Source organism: Zeus faber, assembly GCF_960531495.2.
Source record: "Zeus faber genome assembly, chromosome: 2".
In the NCBI taxonomy this organism is placed as follows: domain Eukaryota; kingdom Metazoa; phylum Chordata; class Actinopteri; order Zeiformes; family Zeidae; genus Zeus; species Zeus faber.
Window position 1 is genome coordinate 15,134,528 of NC_137189.1, and position 22,439 is coordinate 15,156,966.

At 42.4% G+C, this 22,439-nt stretch overlaps 1 protein-coding gene across 6 annotated transcripts in view; it reads left to right on the top strand.

The window, feature by feature from the left end:
* Positions 1-22,439, top strand: part of utrn (utrophin) — a gene marked incomplete at its 3' end in the record, with an annotated part of 307,813 nt that overhangs the window by 234,210 nt on the left and 51,164 nt on the right. For all 6 annotated transcript variants that reach the window (XM_080024447.1, XM_080024442.1, XM_080024445.1 and 3 more), the window contains 4 exons: positions 2,959-3,037; positions 5,326-5,386; positions 15,934-15,995; positions 16,725-16,799. In XM_080024447.1, the coding sequence (XP_079880573.1) occupies positions 2,959-3,037; positions 5,326-5,386; positions 15,934-15,995; positions 16,725-16,799 (277 nt within the window). The remainder of the gene's footprint in view (positions 1-2,958; positions 3,038-5,325; positions 5,387-15,933; positions 15,996-16,724; positions 16,800-22,439) is intronic.

The following is a 22,439-nucleotide window of genomic DNA, read 5'->3' on the forward strand; positions in this document are numbered from 1 at the left end:
ACTGGAAATTTGATTAACCCTCTACAGAGCGGAATTTTCACCTCTCAGTGAGAAAGGGGTGGATTGCCCCATTGGAGTGTGGAGATTTTGGTCAATGGGTGCGTTTGCATATGTATGGGTTAAGTGTGAGGGCTTACAGACCTGTTGGGTCACACAATGATCAGCCATTAAGTGTAAACAAAGAGATGGCCCAAGGCTTTACCTGTGATCTGCTTCGTCATCACTCAAAAAATATGTACTGCGGCAATTACAGACAAGTACTGTATCCTTGTGTAAAATTTGTAGACTGGAAGGCTATAATACAAATGATTATTAAAAAAAACAACGCAGAACGTAGGAAGCAATAGGTTCTTCTTCTTTCAGCTGCTCCCGTTGGGGGTTGCCACAGTGGATCATCTGTCTCCAATACCTTCTCTTCTGAGCATCTTCCTCCCTTACATCAACCGCCTGCTGGTTCTCCCTTACCACATCCATAAACATTCTCTTTGCCTTCGTCACGTCTACTGCACACCTTACTACTGTCTGACTGCCCTCACACATATCCTGTACCACTCTTACGTACTTCTCTGCCACCCCCGACTTCCTCATGCAATGCCACACTTCCTCTCTCGGCACCCTATCATATGCTTTCTCTAAATCCACAAAGACGCAGTGCAACTCCCTCTGGCCTTCCCTGTACTTTTCCATCAGTATACTTAAAGCAAACTTTGCGTCTGTAGTCCTCTTTCGTGGCATGAAATCATACTACTGCTCGCTGATCCCCACCTCTCCTCTTAACCTAGCTTCATGCTGTGGCTGAGCAACTTTATTCCCCTGTAATTACCACAGCTCTGTGTGTCTCCCTTATTCTTGTGGATTGGTATTAGTACACTTCTTCTCCACTCCAGGAAGCAATGGGTTAAACAGCAAAAACGGGATAAACAATGAAGGGTGATGCAGCAATACAGATTAAAATGATCTTATACAATTAATAGTCATAGGCCACAGATGGTGATTTACACTTGTGTGTCTGTGTGTGTGCATAAGTTGTCATTATAAAAAGCAACGGTGATCGATAAATACCAATAATATACTTCAAATAAGCATTTCCATAGAGTAGTAGTAATAACTTATAAGGTGTGCACACGGCACACTGTAGGACAAAAAAAAAACCTGCTCCAATTCTCAGAGTTAGGTTCACCTCTCACACAAAGAATTGAAGACGATTAAGTGTTAAAGATGATTAACAAATTCATGATTGTATTCATGAATTTGTCAATTTACAATAAAGCAGTGAAAATGTACATTATGCTTAACTGGCATACTATACACATGCAGTGTCACAGGCACCAGTAGTTCATCCTTGGATTTTCTCCTAGCCCTGGTCTTAATTTAAGGTAGGGCTTAAGCCTTTATTTGTTTGTGTTGACCACACCCCCAGCATTTATTAGAGGCCTGGTTTTTATTTGAGTAACTGTTTATATTTAAGGAAATATGGTAACTCAAATATATGAATCACCTTATCTTCTAAACCTTACACTGCTATTATGTACATTATCACCTCAATGCTAACCCTGCTATTTGTTGTTGTTTTTATGTCATTCATTGTCTCAAGCTCATTCAATCGTCACAGAGAACACAGAGGAATGTTTTTCTGAAAATGTTGTTTATTTTATACAAGCACAGTGTGGAATCAGATGAGAATGGCACACTACTATTTTATATATATACACACACTCACGGGCCACTTTATTAGGTACACCTGTACAATTGCTTGTTAACACAAATAGCTCATGAGCCAATCACATGGCAGCAACTCATTGCATTTAGGCATGTAGACATGGTGAGGATGACTTGCTGAAGTTCAAACCGAGCATCAGAATGGGGAAGAAAGGGGATTTCAGTGACTTTGAACGTGTCATGGTTGTTGGTGCCAGACGGGCTGGTCTGAGTATTTCAGAAACTGCTGACCTACTGGGATTTTCACGTGCAACCATCTCTAGGGTTTACAGAGAATGGTCCGAAAAAGAGAAAATATCCAGTGAGCGACAGTTGTGTGTATGTCAGAGGTCAGAGGAGAATGGGCAGACTGTTTCGAGACGATAGAAAGGCAACAGTAACTCAAATAACCACTCGTTACAACCAAGGTATGCAGAATACCATCTCTGAACGCACAACACGTCAAACCTTAAAGCAGATGGGTTACAGCAGCAGAAGGCCACAGCGGGTGCCACTCCTGTCAGCTAAGAACAGGAAACTGAGGCTACAATTGGCACAGGCTCACCAAAAATGGACAATAGAAGATTGGAAAAACGTTGCCTGGTCTGATGAGTCTCGATTTCAGTTGCGACATTCAGATGGTAGGGTCAGAATTTGGTGTAAACAACATGGAAGCATGGATCCATCCTGCCTTGTATCAATGGTTCAGGCTGGTGGTGTAATGGTGTGGGGGATATTTTCTTGGCACACTTTGGGCCCCTTAGTACCAATTGAGCATCATTTAAACGCCACAGCATACCTGAGTATTGTTGCTGACCATGTCCATCCCTTTATGAGCACAGTGTAGCCGGCTACTTCCAGCAGGATAATGCACCATGTCACAAAGCTCAAATCATCAAATCATCATCAAGTACTTTATGGAGGTATTAATTCCTCATTTAGAATCAGTTGGAAGATTAAATGTGACTGTCAGATTTTAGAGGAAAAAAAAGCACCCTTTCATAATATAAGAGGTGCTTTTCTGTGCACTGGGCCTGACTTTCTTCTCGTTTGGGATTTTTGTGGGTTTGTGTACATAGGTGAGAAAGGTTTGGATTTCAAAGAGGATCCTCCATCCAAATTTAATTGATGAATGGAAATGGGGCATGACCCCAACTTGAACCTTGGTCCCAATCGGTTCTGGTTTCACAGCAGGATGTGTGTGTTCTTCTCAGTCTTATCATCTCCTCTCCTGTCTGCTTTTTATTCTGCTCCATCCAGGTCGCTGTGGAAGACAGACTGAAGTTACTCCAGGAGGCTCACAGAGACTTCGGCCCTTCCTCCCAACACTTCCTGTCGAGTTAGTATAGCATACACGCATGATATTTTGTGTTACAAAAAAGTGACTATATGGAGCTTGGAGCTGGAAAATAGCTTGTTAAATCAACTACACATACTATTTTTTTATTAACATACTTAAACACTAGTTTGCAGAATCACTGATAAACTTTGCTTGATTGATATTGACAGTAGGGCGACACCCTACTGAGAGATAGAGATTTCAGTGGAAAAAGAAGAAACTTCTCCGTAGAAATACAGTGTCAATATTTATTCTCCACAATAAAATAAATGAGCATCTCAATATTTAATGTACTTCTTCACATGGGTGTCTGGGTTGTGATTTTGAAAATGATTGTCCCATTAAGAAGATATTACACCAGGGGTGTTGGCGCAGTGTACAGGCACAGGGATGAGTCTGGTTTATTACCTGCTACACCGGTTACGTGGTGAAGCACCCCAGGCGCGTCAATTTTGTCATAGAGAGAGGAGGGATATTGAAAACAACAGCTATTTAAATATTTTTGAACACACTTGATGTATCATCAAGATGGGCCAGTTTGATTAGGTTAAATGTGATTGGAAAATGTATGCTTTAGTGACAGTTGCGATCTCATTCCATATTGACTCCTTTTTACTATTGTCCTTTAAAAATGGTTTGTTGGCTTGTACAAAAGGGGGTGTTTTTCAACTTCAACGATAAACTTCACCTCATACATGCATATATATTTGTCTGTGACTCAGCCCCCACCAATGGTAGTGGGGATTACCACTTGACCACTTATGACACCTCTCAACCTTCTGGAGCCGATCAGGCATAAACAAGGTCTCTGGTACAATATAGGATTTTCATATAAAAACCCATTGAAATGGATTGCACTCTTTACCAAATAATTTCTATCTAGTTTGATCTAGTATATCTTTGGAAAAGGCTTGCATAGGTGTGCAGTTGAAGAAACAAAAAAAAAGTTGGCATCTGGCGCAAAAATTGAGAAAAGCTGCGGCTAACATGGGCAGTGAAGCACCAAAACTGGATTAACGTGGATTCAATAGGAAGCATGCACTTACGGAACTCTGCCTGCGCCAACTCGCCAGGTGTAGTTCCAGCATCAAAGATGTGTTTATCTGACTACATCTGTAAAGTTCCAGCTCCATTCTGCCACAAACACTACATCCATTTTTTTATACAGACTGGGCCGTAAATGCATGTAGACACACAAATACACACATGTACACATCATGAGGCCATTCTGGCTCCAGTGGGAGCCCTGTACTTGTGAATGATGCAGGGGCTTAATTACACTTCTCCACTGAGACCCCCCCCCCCCACTTCCTGTTTCCTGAGAGCGGTCATTAGCGGAGAACAAAAGAGAGGGAAGAACGAGAGCATTAAATAAAGTAGCCCTGTCGTTTCGTTCCCCATCTGCTGTAATTGTTGCTCATTAGTGTTTTTTGTGTTGTGAGAGGAGGTGGGGGTTGTAGTCTTGAGGAGTCACTGTCCAGAGGGCGAGTGTGTTCTTCCAGCTGGGAGCTCATCCCTACATATTTTTCATCCTTTCACAACACCCCCCCATCACATGTTGGCTTACATTACACCAGTCGCTTAATATTCCCCGGGGGATCAACACGGAGGGACCCCGACTTCTCCTTCTCATCCCTCCCCATCTATCAGGCGGATCTCACTATCTCTGGCTAATCTCTCTCTCTAGCTCTCTTTTCCGCTCTTGCTGTCTTTTCATCTTTCTGTAAGTGCATCGGGCAGCGTTTCGAGGGGAACAGCAGAGCAGCGGGGGGGGGGGGTTTAAATTAAGAAGAAACAGCTTCTTTTCAGCTGCTTTTTGTCAGCTCCTCAAATCTTTTGCCACTTTTCATATCATAATCTGACAGTCTTTCCATTTTTTCTACCCCTCTTCCGTCTCTTACCATTCCCTTAACCGTCTGTTCTCGCAGCTCCTCCTCTTATCTTGTTTTCATGTAATGAAACCTGCAATGTTATATGTGTACAATATGCCGACGATGTAGTCCTTTTTCTTCCCTGAAGGTACGACCATTCTACGGAATTTCATTTTTTTTCTCCACACTCTCTCGTTCCCTATCTTCTCTCTCATTCCCTCCTTCCCCGCTTAGGAAAGGATAGTTTTGTTTTTTTCCATTATCATGCAAACAAAAATCATCCACCCGGTCCGCACCAATGTATAAATATTACGCATCGTATGTGTTTGAAGCCAAACTTTGGTAAGCAGATGTTTTGATTTCCAATGTTCTCCCTCATTTTCCCTCCATCTCTCTCTCCTCTCTAAACCTCTCCAGCCTCCGTGCAGCTCCCCTGGCAACGAGCGGTTTCACAAAACAAGGTTCCCTATTACATCAAGTGAGTAGCAAGGAATTAAAGTTTGTGTGTGTGTGTGTGGGCGTGCGCATACTGTTTTTGCTGAACTCCATTCCGCTGTGTGTTTTTGTTGCATGTGTGTCATGGTTGTTTCATTTTTCCAATTATGGAGGCTGGAGATAGTTGTGAATCCTGTGAAGCAGTTCACGTGTGGATGAGAAGGACGGTATCGCCTCTAATTATTCTGTTGTTTTCAAAAAACATTTTCTGCCTTATCTAGTGCCTGTCCATGTGTTCAAAATTCTGTGTCCTCCAGTTCTATTAACACTATTTTAGGTGTTTCTTTTGTGTTGTGATGTTTCTTTATTATAGAGCCTGTAACAGGCCACAAGGCAGATTTACACTGAATCCAACAAAATGGATCAGATTGTCGGAAAAACGGGAGAGCTTGGTATTTAAAAAATACTTAAAAGAAAATACACATTCTTATTATTAAGAATTATTCTTAAGAATTAGATGTATTCATAGTGAATATGGCATCAACCAACTAACATCGTTATTTTAAATACGTAACTTAGGTCAGAGCCCCCTGAGTGCAGTTTCAGGCTCGCCATAGAAACGAATGAGACTTCCGGTATGTTTCTGTAGTTTTTCAGATTTAGTGTAAAGCCATCTTTAGACTAATTTAAAAAACTTGGTGCAAATTGTACAGTGGTCTGAAGAGGCTAAATAGTCCACAGTTGACTGAAAGGCTGGGTAAAAAATGACAATACCAGTACCCTTAAAGTGATACTGATACCAATAGAGTACTTCATTCTATACCTTTTTTTTCTACTATACCCATCATGTTAATGGAAGCGTTCAGTTGCGTAGAATCAAAGCAAATATCCAAACTATTTTTTTCTGTAATACATTTTGAAAGTGTTGAAATGATTGAAATATTTAATGAATAACTGTACAATGAAGCTACTTACTTACTTACTGCCCATTATGCCTTCTGACATGTAGGGCAGCAACGAAGGTTATCCACTCCTGTCTGTTTTGGGCTGTTGTCTGGACACTTCCCCACGTCAAGTTTATAGCTCTCATTTGGTCCTCGACCGTCTGACGCCAGGTAGATTTGGGTCGTCCTGTCTCTTTTTCCATCTGGTTTCCAGTGTAGGGCTACTTTTGGGATGCTGTTTGGCTCGCTCCTCATTACATGCCCAGTCCAGTTCCAGCGCCGTCTCGCAATGATATTATCCATGCTGTTTTGCTGGCATCTATTAAGTAGGTCTTGGTTAGATATTGTGTTGGGCCATAAAATCCTATAGATTCTTCTCATATTTTGTGTGGAAGACCGACAGCTATTTGATGTCACTCGCTGTCATTCTCCAGCATTCCAAGCCGTACAGGAGGGTGGAAAGGACACAGCTCTGATATAGTTTGAGTTTTGTTTTGGTGCTGTATTGCTGAGACCGCCATACATTGTTGAGCATTCTGAATGCATTCCTTGCCTTGTTTAATCGGTTCTTGATATCACTGTGTGCTCCCCCATCATGTCTTACGGTGCTTCCAAGATAGGTGAACTCCTCTGTTGTTGGAAGATCTTTTCCATCTATTTGGATTGGTAAGGGGTTTGGGATGTTTAGTGTCATAACTTCAGTTTTCCTCTGGTTTATCTTGAGGCTGATTCGTTGTGCAAAGTCACTGAGACGTGATGTTTTCTCTTGCATGTGTTTGTGAGTGTAGGAGACCAGAGCAAAGTCATCAGCAAAATCAGGGTCTTCTAATACTGAGAAGAGGTCCATCGTATGCCTCTCGTTTGGTCTTCTATTGTCCGACGCATCACCCAGTCAATAGCGATGTTGAAGAGTAGCGCTGATATCACACACCCTTGTCTTACTCTCGTCTTCACCTGGAATGCGAGGCTACCGTTTCCCACTCTAGAAGTGAAGTTAGCATAGTAGGTCTTTATGAGGTCCACTGTGTGCCGTGGGATCCCATACATTCTTAAGATGTCCCAGAGGCTGTCTTGGTGGAGGCTGTCCAACACCTTCTCGAAATCTACAAAGTTGATGTAGATCTGTCTCTGCCATTCCGTGCACTGTTCTATTATGTTACGAATGGCAAATATCTGGTCGATGCATCCCCTCCCTCTATGAAATCCTGCCTGTTCGTTTCTAAGCTGTTCATCTGCTGCAGCTGAGATTCGTTGTATGATAAGCTTCGTCATCATCTCACTTGGTATTGATAGGAGAGTTATCCCACACCAATTGTTGCAATCTCTCAGGTTGCCCTTCTTTGGTATCCTAATGTAGAGTCCGTCTGCCTTGAAAAACTCTGCATTTAGGTTATGTTGACCAGGGGATTTTCCATTTTTGAGAGACTTTATGGCTGTAACAATTTCTTTTTTACTTGGTGGTTCAACGCTAAAGACCAGATCGTTGTGTGCATACTGGATATCAGCTTCTGTTGTGGGTGATGGTCTATTCAATACATCTTTGAAGTCTTCCCGCCAGTGAGCTTCTTGTTCTGCCTCAGTTGTCAGGAGTCGGCCCTGTCTGCTACTATTGGCATCTCAGTGGTTCAACAATGTTTGCCACAGACTATTTTGCAATGAAGTACTTTTAAACAAATAGCCAGTACAGGAGAACGGGTGACAGCGAAGAAAACCTCTTTCACTGTTGGGCACTTGACTGTTGTTTTAAGACAGACTTGAAAAATTGTGAATGTATCCTTTAACTCAGGGATGCCCAATACGTCAATCGAAACGACCGGTAGATTGCAAAGGTAGTGCGGGTAGATCACACGCCATTCAAATTTTTTATTTTTTTTTAACCGATCTCATGTTCAAGATTCAAATCTGACCAACATGTTGAATGAGCTTAATTTAGAGCTGCAAGGAAAAGACAAAACTGTGGTCAACAGGATCAGTTCAGTTTATGCTTTCAAACAAAAAATGCAACTTCTGTCCTCAAAGGTACAGTGCCATGATTTGGGGAACTTTCAAAGCTTTGCATCAGAGCTGGAGACCCAAGGGAAGGCGTGTACGCAACTTGACAGTGCGCGTGACGCAGAGCAGATTGAAAATTGTCTGTCAGACCTTGACAAACTGTTTCAAGACTTTGCTTTACTCGAGCCAATCGCTACATTTATGTGCTACCCATTTAGAGAAGATGTTGAGGTTGATTCACTCACATAAAAAATTGCAACACTGTTTCACCTGAACTGGTCTGCAGTGGAGGATGAGATGTTGACACTACAGGCTGACATTCAGCTGATGGACAATTTTGGAACTTACTCACTCAAATGTGCTACCTCCTTGACTGCATTATTCGGCTCTACTTATTTATGCGAGTCAGCCTTTTCCCACATGAAGATTATTCAGTCCACATACCGTTCCACCATGACTGATGATCATTTGGAAGCCTGCTTGCGGCTGGCTACCAGCAGCTACTATCTAGACTATGCAGCCCTGGCCGACTGCATTCAGTGCAAGTCATCAGAGTAAGGTAGTGACCATAAATGTATTTAGTTGTATTGTGCCGTAAGGGTTCATGCAGTGATGCAAGTTAACCAACATATATTGTGTGTATATATATGGTATACTCAGTATATATATAAATAAATATATTTAGCATATTTTAATGGAGGTAGATAATTTTGACCTGGTCATTTTAAAAGTAGCTCTCAAGCCAAAAAAGTGTGGGCACCCCTGCTTTAACTGATACAACTAGACAGCTAGACTGTTGTAGCTGCTGCAGTAGTGGGCCACACGTCGTATTAAAACGAAATACGTTTGCGGTGATTGGCTGCAAGCAAAACCATACAAATGATCTTGTTTTTTTAGATCTGGGTATAAAAATGATTGAATGGAGCTATCGTTTGACTTGATCGCTTGACCGTTTCAATACTACTTGATATCGGGTTATTTTGGTAGATAAAAAGGTATTGAATACCAATCCCCAGCACTAGTCGATTGCAAAACTGCTCCCTAATCGTAAGTGCTTTGAGGTATTTTATTTATACATCACTATTTTTAGGAAGTTTCTTAAAACAGACAGTGAACTCAAATAAAAACTGAACTTTGTAATACATCAGTTCAGCTTTTAAGGAAAAACAAATCCTTAGCAAATAGTACATACGACATCTTCACTTTCTTGTGCATTAGTCACCATAGTTTTGCTTGCGACCCTCAACTCCAGTGACTCGTAGCATACATCAGCCATGGTGTATTCCGTCAAGCCCCATTTTTTTGGGGGGCTCCTGAGCGGGATTGCTCATTTCACCGGGGTTAAAATTCAAATTCAAGGTGCCTCGTCCTCAAATTGCTCATTCAGTCCAGCATCACAGCCTCCTATTTGAAACAGATAATACGGCTCTATATTCCACCAGCAACCTCGGCTCCTCAGCTAGTGATCTTTAGAACAACTTTAGCCACAGTGACCTCGACAGCAATTCCATTCTGGTGCAGCGTAGAATGGGGAAACCTTCATATTTGCTGGATAGTAAATGTTAACATTTGGTTATGGAGCTCAGCATTTTTCAAACACTGTGCTGTGGCATACATAAATAATAGAACTTTGCTCATGTGTTGCAAAGGCTTTATAAATTTATCTAATTCATCAGTTTCAGACAGAATTCCAACAAGTCTCACACTGAAAGTGAGAACTCTTGGTAGTGATGAAAGGTTCATAAAATTTGAGGTCTGGTTCCTGACGAGTCACTCAGTAAAAGGATTTGTTCAATTTTCTGCTCTTTGTTGGAACTCTTTGTTCATTTGATTCAGTTGGAGTGACTCCTGAGTCATTTAAAAGATGTATTTGTTACAAATTAATCGTTTGTTCGAATCATTCAGGATTGTCTTCTCCTTCTTCAAATAGTTGTGTGCCGTATAATGTGACATGGTTGAAAAAAGGTTGGAAAATAATGACACTTATCCTGGCCGGCCACCCTTTTCCCCTATTTTTGAGGATTGGCTTCCGTGTATAGTGTGTAAAAAGAGAGTATGTAGCGAAAGGCATTAGGTAAGATTGTGACAGTGGAGTAGACAGCCAAACAGAAAGAGGAGATATGTTTGGAAACGGGGATGGTAGAAGACAGGATTTGGAGACAGGAACAAAGACGGAGAGAAGGCAAAGACAGGGCACCTGCAATGTGTTTTGGCCTGTAGCTCGACACTGGAGGGGATCAGAGATGAAAGCAGGAGGAAACTCATAGGACAGGCTTAGAACTTTGGAGTCAACAACAGCAGCAGATGTGGCCAGACACTAAACCTTCCACCAAATAAACAACACAGCTGCACAATGACAAATTAGCAAGTACAAAACTTTATAAACACGATCATAGAGACCCTATATATGCTCATTATGGTATGGCTTTTTCCCTTTATGATTGTGAATCCCAGGTGCCTGCCTGAAGCACGTTGTCCTTCCTCAGGGTGGCTTCGTCATTAAAGCGGCAAGTCCTTAGAGAAGATTCCTCCTCTTTGTGTAAATCCCCTGGATCTTACCCAGATCTCTGGATTGCGTGGTTCTAAACCCATTTGTATAGGGCTGGGTGTTGGGCAGGATCTCACATTTCAATTCCATATTGCCGAGATGACTCACAATAAAATTCTATATAGATTTAAATTGACATGATATTGATCCTGAGAATTTCTCGCAACGTTTCATGATTACAAAAAGATTTCACAGGACAAATTCATATACAGAAATATGCAAAAATGTAATGCAGAAATGTAATTAATTTGTGTCTTGGTGGTAATTAAATTGAGCTGGAAACGTATCGGTATTACAAGTTTCAAATCGATTCAGAAATTGAATCAGGGATACATTGATGTATTTAACTTTTTTCCTATTTTCTTAACCTAATCCTATAATTAGATTATAATGAATAAATAAATAATAAATAGATAAAGATTATACCGCACCTTTCTCATCTTATGGGGTTAATGCTGCTAATTAAAGTTGCAAAATTAAAAAAATATAAATAACCAAATCATCAAGCAGTCATTTTAATAGCTTCCTGCTATCAGTGTGTATGTACGTTATATATTATGTGAAAGATTTGACTGACTCTGTCTAAGTATCTTCGTATTCATGCGTCCCCCAACTCTATTACGTTGTTTGTGAAATGTTTGATTAAGTATGGAATACTTACTATTTTTTTTGTCATTTCTGGGTGTAAAAAATAAAAAAGACAAGACGGGGGAGACAGAGAGACTGTCAAAAACAGACATTTGGAGGATGTTGAGTGGAGAATACAGGCACTTGTCACAGGTGCTGCTTCATCAACCTGGCAGAAAGCCATCACCGGTGGGGTGATGCCCCCCCCATGCCCTCCACCCTCTCGCTCTGACATACTCAGATACTTGGCTAGTTCTGTCTCACTTGATATATAAATACAGTTGTATTTATGTGTTCACTCCTTAACACTGGTCTGCAAGAAACCCAACAGAATTATAAGTGCATGGTTTTAGTTTATGGAGGACTTTGGCTTTTCAGAGGTTTAACATTCATGGCTTTCATAATTTGAAATTACTAGCGATGTTATATTGTTAACCCATTTGCACTGGCAAGGTTTCCAGTATAAAGCATATCTCTGGAAAGCTAACTGAAAAACAAAGTGGACTGAATTGGTAAAGCTAACACAATTTACAAACTAATATTTGGCTTGCCTGCCATCATACAGTATACTGTAGCAGGCCAATGAACGGTCATTGTTACTAATGGCAACAACATCAGTGGTTGTATGCAACTCTTTCAATGTTTGTCAACTATTTCCATCATTTGTCAAAGAGGAGTCCCTACAAAGTGGTACAAATTGGCCAAAAAAGAAAGACGTTTAACCTTTCTTTGATCTCCATATTGAAGGAAGCACCGACACAGAATAAAAGCATTGTTTTTGTGCACAACAGGGTCATTGTTGTGCCCTTTGTCATCCACAAAGGGCACAAGGAGGATTTTATTTTTTATCAAATAGTTACAGCTGCAGAGTCCCTGCTCAGAGACAGAAAACTCATAGAAAATAAGTCTCATTAAAGCCTTCTATTTCCCAGCTAGAATTCCATTGGCTACATGAATTCCACTCTTTTATTCGCCCTGCCGTGGCATCTGTCGAGCAGTTTTACATTTAATTTCTCGAAGTTTGCTCCGAGACGTCTCTTTATGTAGAGAAAATGTCAACCAATCCCCTCCCCGCCAACATATTAAAATGTCATGTAACCCCCTGCTAAAAGATGAACATAAAAAAAGATTACCTCCTCTGTCACAAATGTCCCTCAGAGCTCCCCTCTTATGCCATCTCAGAAGAAATGACTATAAATATACTACAAAAATACTGTAAAAGTATATGGTGTAGGAGGCACGTGTGTCTGATTATGTCATTAATACACTCGTGTACACAGTGTAATCGCAGCAGCGAAGACTCCCATTCTCGGATGCTTTCCTTTCTGCAAGAAAGTCTTTGCTCCTGTGTACTGTCATCTAAGCAGCAGCAGATCTCTACTGTACCTTTTTCATGTAGAGGGCCCTCAATTTGGTAAGCATTTGGCCATTGAGAAGGTCCAGTTGATAGGATCCTAATCTGAGAAGGTTTTTATTGTTGGACATAATTTTGTCCAAACTTCTAGACCTGTCTACACTATAATTAGGAGATAACAGTGGAACCATGATCAAGGCAGTCATTATTCTCTAATGGTGCTAACCTCTTGTAAATGAAATAATGGTGAAGTTTATCTATTCATTATTTTGCTTGGGAACCTCTTGAAGGACCCATTTGGGTGCTGGGGCCCAACGTTGACAGAGAAGACTATTTGAACAAAGCCACTGCATTCAGAAGAACAAATGCCTTTGTTGTCCTCATGCCACTGGGAAGACTTGGATAAAACCCAGAGCTTCCTAATCTAATTTAATTGTTAGATATGATTGAAACCCTTCCTGTGTTTGTGCGTTTTGGTGAGCAGAACACAGTTTCCTGTCTCAAAGTCTACATACCTTTATACAACATTTGTTTACTCCGACAGGTGTTGGCAGGAGTTTTGTCATGATTCATTGACCCCCTCCACAAGTAATGCAGTCAGTCTGTGAATTACTTTGTCCCTCCACACTTGCATCTTCCATTCACAAAAATTTAGTCGTCATCGCAAATGCCTGCTGTTTAGGACTCATTAAAAATAAAATGAAGGCCATCGGTCTCTTGCTCTGTTGCCCGGCCAAATGTGACCCAGGCCTCACCTCGCCATTAGCGATGCATGGACAGGTGCGGCCTGCTGGGTCACCCGCCTCTGTGGCCAATGAATAGTGATGAACATCTGCGGTCAGAGGAAGTGGGGTTACCTCCATCCACCTGCGCTCACCGTCGGCACCGTGTTAACTTAAGAAAAGAAAGAATCTCACAAAGTGTGTTGTGATCTAGGAACAGACTAAGACTGCAGACAGTGTTCATTCCCACTGCACCTCCTGCTAGAAAGCTCAAACAGGGCGGACAACTACTCCCCGTAAAAGTCCAGAATTGGGTTTGATCCGCCCTTTTTGTTCTCAGTAGCTTTTTATGGGGTCTTCTGTCTGAAAGGTAGAAAAAGTTGAGACATGAAAATAGCCAAGTGATATTTGAATACCAAGGGATCTCAAGACAAATGCTCTCATTCCTAAACTGGCATTTTCAGCATTGCCTTGCCGATTAAGTCATTTCTTTGAGAGGGTGCTTATGGCATGGCAGCTTGGCTCACTGATACATGCGTCATCTCAAGTTGTATTCAAAATAGTTTAGAGATTGTTGACTGTATCCACAGAACAAGGTGGGTCTAGTATGAGGACAAACAGACAATGACCCGCTACCGTCATTTAATATTGGCATTACATACACTATTCACAAAAAGTTAGGGATATTTGGCTTTCGGGTGAAATTTTTGGAAAATGTAAAAAGTTCACGCTACACTGATATTATATTACGAAAGTAGGGCATTTAAGTAGAAGCATGCAATGGGGATTTCCTCATCTCAAACAATTTATTGAAACAAAAGCCAACAACAGCGGTGGGTTTACCACAACAAAAAATGTCAATGTCTCAGTAACTTGTCATGTGCCCTTGAGCATCAATTACAGCTTGACAACGACGTCTCATGCTGTTCACAAGTCGACTTATTGTCTGCTGAGGCATGGACCCCACTCTTCTTGAAGGGCGGCCCTCAAATCATTGAGGTTCTGGGGTACAGAGTTACGAGCCTCTACACGGCGACTCAGCTGATCCCATAGGTTTTCTATGGGATTCAGGTCTGGAGAAAGTGCAGGCCACTCCATTTGAGGTACCCCAGTCTCCACCAGCCATTCCCTAATGATGCGACCTTGATGAGCTGGAGCATTGTCGTCCATGAAGATGAAATGAGGCCTGTGTTGTTCATGCAGGGGCACAATGACTGGATGAATGATGTTATTCAGGTAGTATGGGCTTGTCACTGTACCATTCACAAAGTGTATGGTACAGTGGCAGTTCTGTATGGACTAGACACACCTGCCCACACTGTAACACCACCACCACCAAAGGCTCGTCTGGTGACAACAGTGGCTGATGCATAGCGCTCTCCTTGACATGTCCAACATCGTTGGCGGCCATCATTTCTGCTCAATGTGAATCGACTTTCATCAGAGAACAGCACTGAGGCCACTGGTCCCTCGTCCAGCCTCAATGCTCCCTGGCCCGTGCAAGACGATGATGCCTGTGCGTGGTGGTGTGGTCAGGTTTCCTTGCAGGTCATCTAGCACGCAGACCACGCTGATGTAAATGGTTTTGAATGGTCTGACGTGACACTTGGGTGCCTCTCACCTCCCTTAAATGTGCCTGGAGTTGAGTGGCATTCATCATCCGCTTCCGCAGGGCACTGTTCACAATGAAGCGCTCATTGGTGTGGGATGTGGCCAAAGGACGTCCACTTCTATGCCATTCTGTGACTCTTCCAGTCTCTCTGTATCTCTGTTGCAACCTGCTGATGACACTCTGTGACACTCTAAGCTCAGTGGCCACTTCCCTCTGAGAACATCCTGTTTGAAGCCTCACAATGGCGAGGTACTGTTGATCAGTTGTTAGGTGTCGTCTTGGTCTCATGATGTCAAAATGTGAACAGCATGATGAAGAGGACTGTTTAAATAACAATTCTTATTGAACCAGGAAATTTATTGGTCGATTCATGAATCAACACCTGTTGTGAATTTTGCCGTTCAGCTCCTTGTTAGAGAACAAGTTGTGCAGAAAGTACTGAAACATTGAATAGTTGGACATGTGCATTCAAAAGTTTAGAGAAGGGCAAATCATGTTCACCTGTAAAGGTTATAGTGCATTTTAGGTTCATCCTGAAATTTCACCCGAAAGCCGAATATCCCTAACTTTTTTTGAGTCGTGTATTTGGAAGACCACAGGATAGTACGGACGGAACCCAAAATGCTCGATGATGGCGCCAAAATTCTGTGGCCTTGTGTGTGTCTACGTGCACATTTAACTGCCAGTGCAGTTTTTGCCAGTGTTTACACCTACAAACTAGCTTTGATGGTGTGTATTAGTGTATGATCGAACCCTGACAGCTCTTTCTGTGTTTTGTGTCCTTTTTCCAGCCACCAGACACAGACCACCTGCTGGGACCATCCCAAGATGACAGAGCTCTACCAGTCTCTAGGTATGGCGCATGCACACATACACACTACTCACTGTTATCACAGCCAATGTTCAAAGACTTGTTGGCTTTGAAATAACCCCCCCCCGCACGTCAACTCAACTCAAATAACATATTGCTGCGTCCCACTGGGAAGGATAGTGGGGGGCAGGTCAAGTGGGACGGTGGGGGTTCAGTGTCACTGTTCCCTAATAAGCAACTGGATCAGTAATAAGTTGTCAAACCTTCGGAGGGTTGGCTTGAGGTAGGCAACTGAGCAAAAAAACTCTTACATACAGTGCACATAGGGGGTGCACTTTCATTGATTTATACCTTGGGTTGGCAGTATGGAAGAATTTATTATTACTGTCAAATTTAATCTTAAAGAACCCATCTTTAGCCCACTGCACCCATTAGACTGTACGATCATTTCAAATTGAACCATCATCAAATCACAGGATATTTTAGGTCATGTTCATTTAGACTACAAAAGTCTTAGTGTACAAGGATAACTTAATTACACAATACCATTATAAGTGGATGAGGAATTTTCTATCTATTTTATCGCTTGGCCATTTCAATCAGTTCTATCACTTAATGATGTTTGTCCTGTTTTACTTTACTTTTTCATGGGAGTCCTGTTATACTCCCATGAATTGGGTTTTATAATTCACTTTTTAATGGCCATTTATGTCTGTAGTTGTGTTTCTTGCCATCTATCTGTATTTTATCTCTCTCTCTGTCTCCTGTTAGCTGACTTGAACAACGTGAGATTCTCTGCATACCGGACGGCCATGAAGATCCGTAGACTCCAGAAAGCACTCTGCTGTAAGTGCGCGCACACACACACGCATACTAAGATATATATCAGAATCTTTTTATCGGTTCAAGTACATTTTCATATACAAGGGATTTGCTGGTGCATTGTAGTGCAGACAGAGGAGTAGCATAAATAATGCCTAACAGTCTAAAAAAACATATACAACATATATAGAATTCAAAATGTGCTTTATGCATCAGATAAAGATCAATTACAAAAGAAGCTATACAAAGGCTAGGTATTGAATGAGTATACATATATAAAAATAGTTGGATATTTCTGTACATGATCAGTAATATTAATATATATAAAACTGTTTGGACACGACTAATAGCTGATGGGTTAGTCTAGCTTATTGCAATGTTATTACAATATATTGCACAGGTTATTACGCAGATAGCAATATTTTCTGTGGTTGTGAGTTTTTGGTCATGTTTTCTATGAGGTATCCCAGACAAGATTTGTCTTTGGTCCATTGGAGGCAGAACCATTTGGTGAATGGAGGTGTTTCTAGTACACACACTGCTGATGTAGTAAGTGTAACAGTGTGTGTTGAGAACCCTTCTTTTGGGACTATCAAATGGCTCGACTGCGGAAAGCCAACGGCGTTATGGCAACCGATATAAACTGCTATCCTGCTGTTCAAATTATCATAGCTGCGACACACCGGGAGCCCAGCATTCTCATTAATGTCCTGCTGTTTGATGGATGTCGCTGTGCATATGTTTGTGTTAATGCTTTAAATGTGTGAAGTGGGAAAAGAGAGTATGTGTTTGTGCTAGTGTTTGGAGCTGTTAGGCGTATGTACATGAGTGTCTGTGTGTATCAAAGTGCAGAGTGCATCATTATGTTTGCTGGTTGTTAATGAGTTTCAAAGATTCGGGTGTTTTAGTTCGCTATCTCATATTGCCTCTGATCGCACGCTCCGTGTTTGTTTGTGATGGCAACTCATAAGCCTGAGTGACTTGAACTCCAGGCGCTGCAATTCAATTTCACCCATTAGATTGTGACCGCCACAGTATGAGCACGCACGCGCGCACACACACACACACACACACACACACACACACACACACACACACACACACACACACACGCACGCTTGCACGCAGAGGCTCAGTCGTTATTACTTATATTAGCCTGGATTCTGGTATCCAAATTGTATTATCTCAAAGACCTGTGTGTGTCCTTCCTCGTGTATATACTGTATATTGTATATGGTGGGGAGGAATTGTGTATAAACAAGGTATGTAGCAGGGATAACATTTAACAGCTAATTAGGTTAAGTCTGTGCCGGGGGTCTAGTACAGAACAAATGAGCTTGCACACATTCCACTATTATGCAACACTCTTCCAGCTCAATATTTTTCTCAGATAGAAGTTCTAGGTTTTGCTGTTTTTGTCAAGTCAGTTGACCCAACGTGTCAACGTGGAGAAAAGCAACAGAGGTTAAAGACAAGACAGGGAGAGGGAGAGAAAGAAATGCAGGAGGAACAGTGGCGGCTGAGGAACAGGTCGAAGCCTTTTGATGGCCCGTCCCAATCATGTATTGTCGTATAACTGAAGCACAAAAGCCAATAAAACACCAGAGAGAAAAAGGTCAGAAACGTGGCCATTGTTGTCAGAGTGTATTAATGCCAATGTCAATTCTCAAAAGTTTTTTGTGCCCTTTGCAATGTGGGATTGAACCCCACATGTCCCACTAGGAGTGAATGGTCGGAAGGTATCTCAAAGTCAATGGGACTGAGATGATAGGACTTAAAACAGGGAAACTGTAGTGGATCGGCACTAGCCCCGTCCACCCTTCCCACTACCTCCACCCCACTGAAGAAAGAAAAACCAGGTTGAAATTAGACAAAGAAAGGTTTACAAAGTGTCTTGTGAAAGGACAGAAGGAAGGAAGGTGCAAATGGAGAGATACACTACTCACAAAAAGTTTGGGATATTTGGCTTTCGGGTGAAATTTATGGAAAATGTAAAAAGTTCACGCTACAGTGATATTATATCACGAAAGTAGGGCATTTAAGCAGAAGCATGCAATGGTGATTTCCTCATCTCAAACAATTTATTGAAACAAAAGCCAGTGGTATTGTGTATTAAAGTGGACATGATGGATACTTAGTGTGCCTTCACACCTACCTCTTTTAGTGGCCACCAACAGACCCTTTCCTAAAGTTTTGACCATTTTGGACAGGTGTGCAACCCCCTGCGGCGGGTGCGAATGCAGTTCTTGTCCACACTGAATGTGTTATCGGGACCAATTATAGGAAATGTAGGCTGTTAATTTTGGATAATGCAATGAAATCTTACAAGTGAACCATGGATGCACCTTGATTGGGGATTAAATCAGGGCTGTCATAGAAATATGACAGAGTGGAAGAGTTTAAGATGTTGACTTGGCCTCCATATTCCCCAGATCTCAATGCGATCAAGCATCTGTGGGATGTGCTGGAACAACAAGCCCGATCCATGGGGGCCCCACCTCGCAACTTACAGGACTTAAAGGATCTGCTGCTAATGTCTTGGTGCCAGATACCAGAGGACACCTTCAAACATCTTGTTCATTCAATGCCTCAATGAGTCAGAGCTGTTTTGGTGGCACAATATTAGGCAGGTGCTTTTAATGTTGTGGCTGATCGGTGTATATACACAACTTCAGACAGGGTTTCCCCCGGGTCCTTAAAATGTCTAAAATCCAATAATCAGAATTTCAGGCGTTAAAATGTCCTAAATACGATTTTGAGAGGTCTTAAAAATTCTTTGGATTAGGAAGTTCTGGAATGCAAACAACTCGCTCTTCGGCGAATGTCGCTTTTTTCACGTCAATTTGGGTGACTTGTGTGAATCAACAGGATCAGAAGGGGTTTTTAACATTATTTTTTTTTTTTTTTTTTTTTTTTATCCGTCCGAGAGAATACCATCTCTGGTATTACGTTAGAAGATGCGGACACAGCTCTCCGGTTGAAAGCGCTCTAAAGCAGGAAGAGGTGCTGCATACATGGGGACTCAGAAAATTGTAATTCATGTCGGAAGTGATGCTGCATTCACGTGAACTCGTAAAACTGTTGTTCATGTCAGTAGCACCCTGCCCCTATAAAACGACTAAGCCCTGTGTCAAGCCTCATTCATAAAACGAAACAATGTCTTCCGCCAAGGAGGCTGGTCCAGTGAGACACTCACTCATGCTACTCAGAGACGCGGGTTATATAAATAACCTATTTGTTCTATTTCATAGCATTCGTTTTGTCTCAATATGGGGATATATTGACTCCCGGATTGCAAAAAAATAAGCTTCTCTCGCAGACTGCAACATACATGTTATCCCGTATACATTCCTCACACACACTGGGACTATGTTCCTGAATGACACTTACGCAGTCTGCACTCAGCACAGAATGTGCTACTGAGGATTAGCTAACATCTAGGCTATAAAACCGAGCAAAAGTGAGGGGTGAAGCCCAGCTGACTGTTGCTCCACCGCAGCAAAACCCCACTGTCTTGCGCATTTCTTAAATCGCCAAGAGCCAATCGCATTTTTGAAGGAAAATTTGATTTTTCCAGATTCGTGTTCCTTTGTGGGTTTTTTTAACCTTGACGTATTTTCAAAACAGAGTTTGATTTAAAAATAGTAGGAAAACGTTAAACCGTGGAGTTAAATATTTACGTTACATTACGTGGGGAATCATGGTTCACTTATCGAGACGTTAACAACGCCGATCGATAGTTCCGATCGATTGTTAAAGAGACCTCCCAGGTGAAGATCATTCCTCCATATTCCATGTGATGTGAAGTCACATTGTGAAAACGGTTTCACATTGTGACTTTACAGTTCAACCTTTAAATCGTACTACTTTTACACACACAGAGAGACATCATTATGGTGGGGGCGTGTACCAACGTATACCATTGACGAAGAGATGCTGATGTCACTTCCGTAAACAAGCCGAGGATCCGGTTTCACTTGTCTGTGAAAACTTTTGTCACTGTGTTTTTTGGATTACGAGAAGCGGATGGCGGAAGATCATAATCTTATCGCGGACCTTAATCTGCCAGTTTGATAGATCCAAGTCAGTGCAAGCAGCGCATACTGGACTTCATTTTCCACGATGATAGTCAGTTCTTGGACCACGACGCTGAGAACGACTGCGACGCTGAAACTTATACCAGCGTTATTAAAAAATGAACAGGTCCCCTCCCAGAGGACCTGAGTTCTCCGGGGCAGCACGGTCAACCCGCCTCCTTCCACCATGGCGCCGACAGACTGCCCCCTCCTCCCTTCTGGAGCATGGGGCTTCGGGCTGCTGCACTGCTGGTGACGGCATGGCTGGACTTGGCTGCTGCGAGGGCTGCTTGGAGGGTTGGCCTGGTTGCTGGGCTGCTGGATGGTCCCAGCAATGCCTGCTGGGCGGAGAAGCTTAGACCGCTGGTGGCTCCAGGGCGTCTTCGGACGGCCCTTCTGTGTCCCTTCCTTGCCGGAGCCCCACATTGGGCACCACTGTTGCAGTTTCGCCACCACACGCCACCAAAGTGGCGTGCTCAGGGACCTCCGGCACAGGGACACAGACAACAGGGGGTTGATTACACCAGTTTATTGTAGAGATGAGGCTAGGTGGAATTAGCCAGGAGCAGATGTCATGACACAGGGCTCCCATCTTGACTGAGTGTGTGGATGGGGTTTTAAAACTTGACGCTCATTAGCCCAACCAATGAGCATCAGGTGTGGCTGCTCAACCATCTCATCCACCACACATGTATATTCTTACTGTATATTCTAAAAGCGTTTTTAAAAACAAAAGATGTTGTGTGTCGATGACGCTGTTCAACATTCCCTCAAAACACGAACAATGCAGAGATTGTCCCATTCAGCAGAGTGTGGAGTCCCCATTCAGCAGGGTGTCAATTGGCCATGTGGCTGTGTTGGTCCTCCAACCATTTGCATTCTGGGAGCTGGCTGAATGAAGCCAGGTGTGGGGGAAAACTTTGAAGGTGATAAACTCAGAATCACAATTGGCCACACCCTTGTCATTAACAAGTCATAGCTTTAAAATTATTTGCTTGATTTATAGAAGTGACACCTTGTTTTGAAGCTCTGATTCTTCACTTCCAAATGATGCAAAAAAAAGACTCAAAAGCCACCAAATGTACCTAAAGTCTGCGGTGGGTCACATATATTACTAATAGAGACCCACCTGAAAAGGGCCCATGAAATTGCTACACCTCTGGTAGAATGCACATGTCATCCCTCAGGAGGCTGAAATCCTTTACTGGTATAAGCCAAGCCAATAGCCCCCACTATCCAAGTAGAAAGACGTTGCTTTGACACAGGCTTTCCCATGTGAGATTTTGCCCATGACACAAACGGCTGCTCACTTTTCCTGAAATCCGCTAATCTGTCCATATACACCTGCCAACCACAGACTGGACACAGACTGTGTAACCTCTCTTCTTCTTGCAAGGAAAAAGGTGGGGGAGAGAATTGTGTAAATTCATTCGGTAACCATGAACCAATCACCTTCGGGACAAAAGCCGGGTGAGGCTGCAAACACACTTTCCTACCGACCTGGGCAAACTCCAGGCACGCAGGGTGCGGAGTTCACCAACTCTTAGTAGAAACCAGAGCGAGCAACAGCGCTTTTTTTAGGGACACC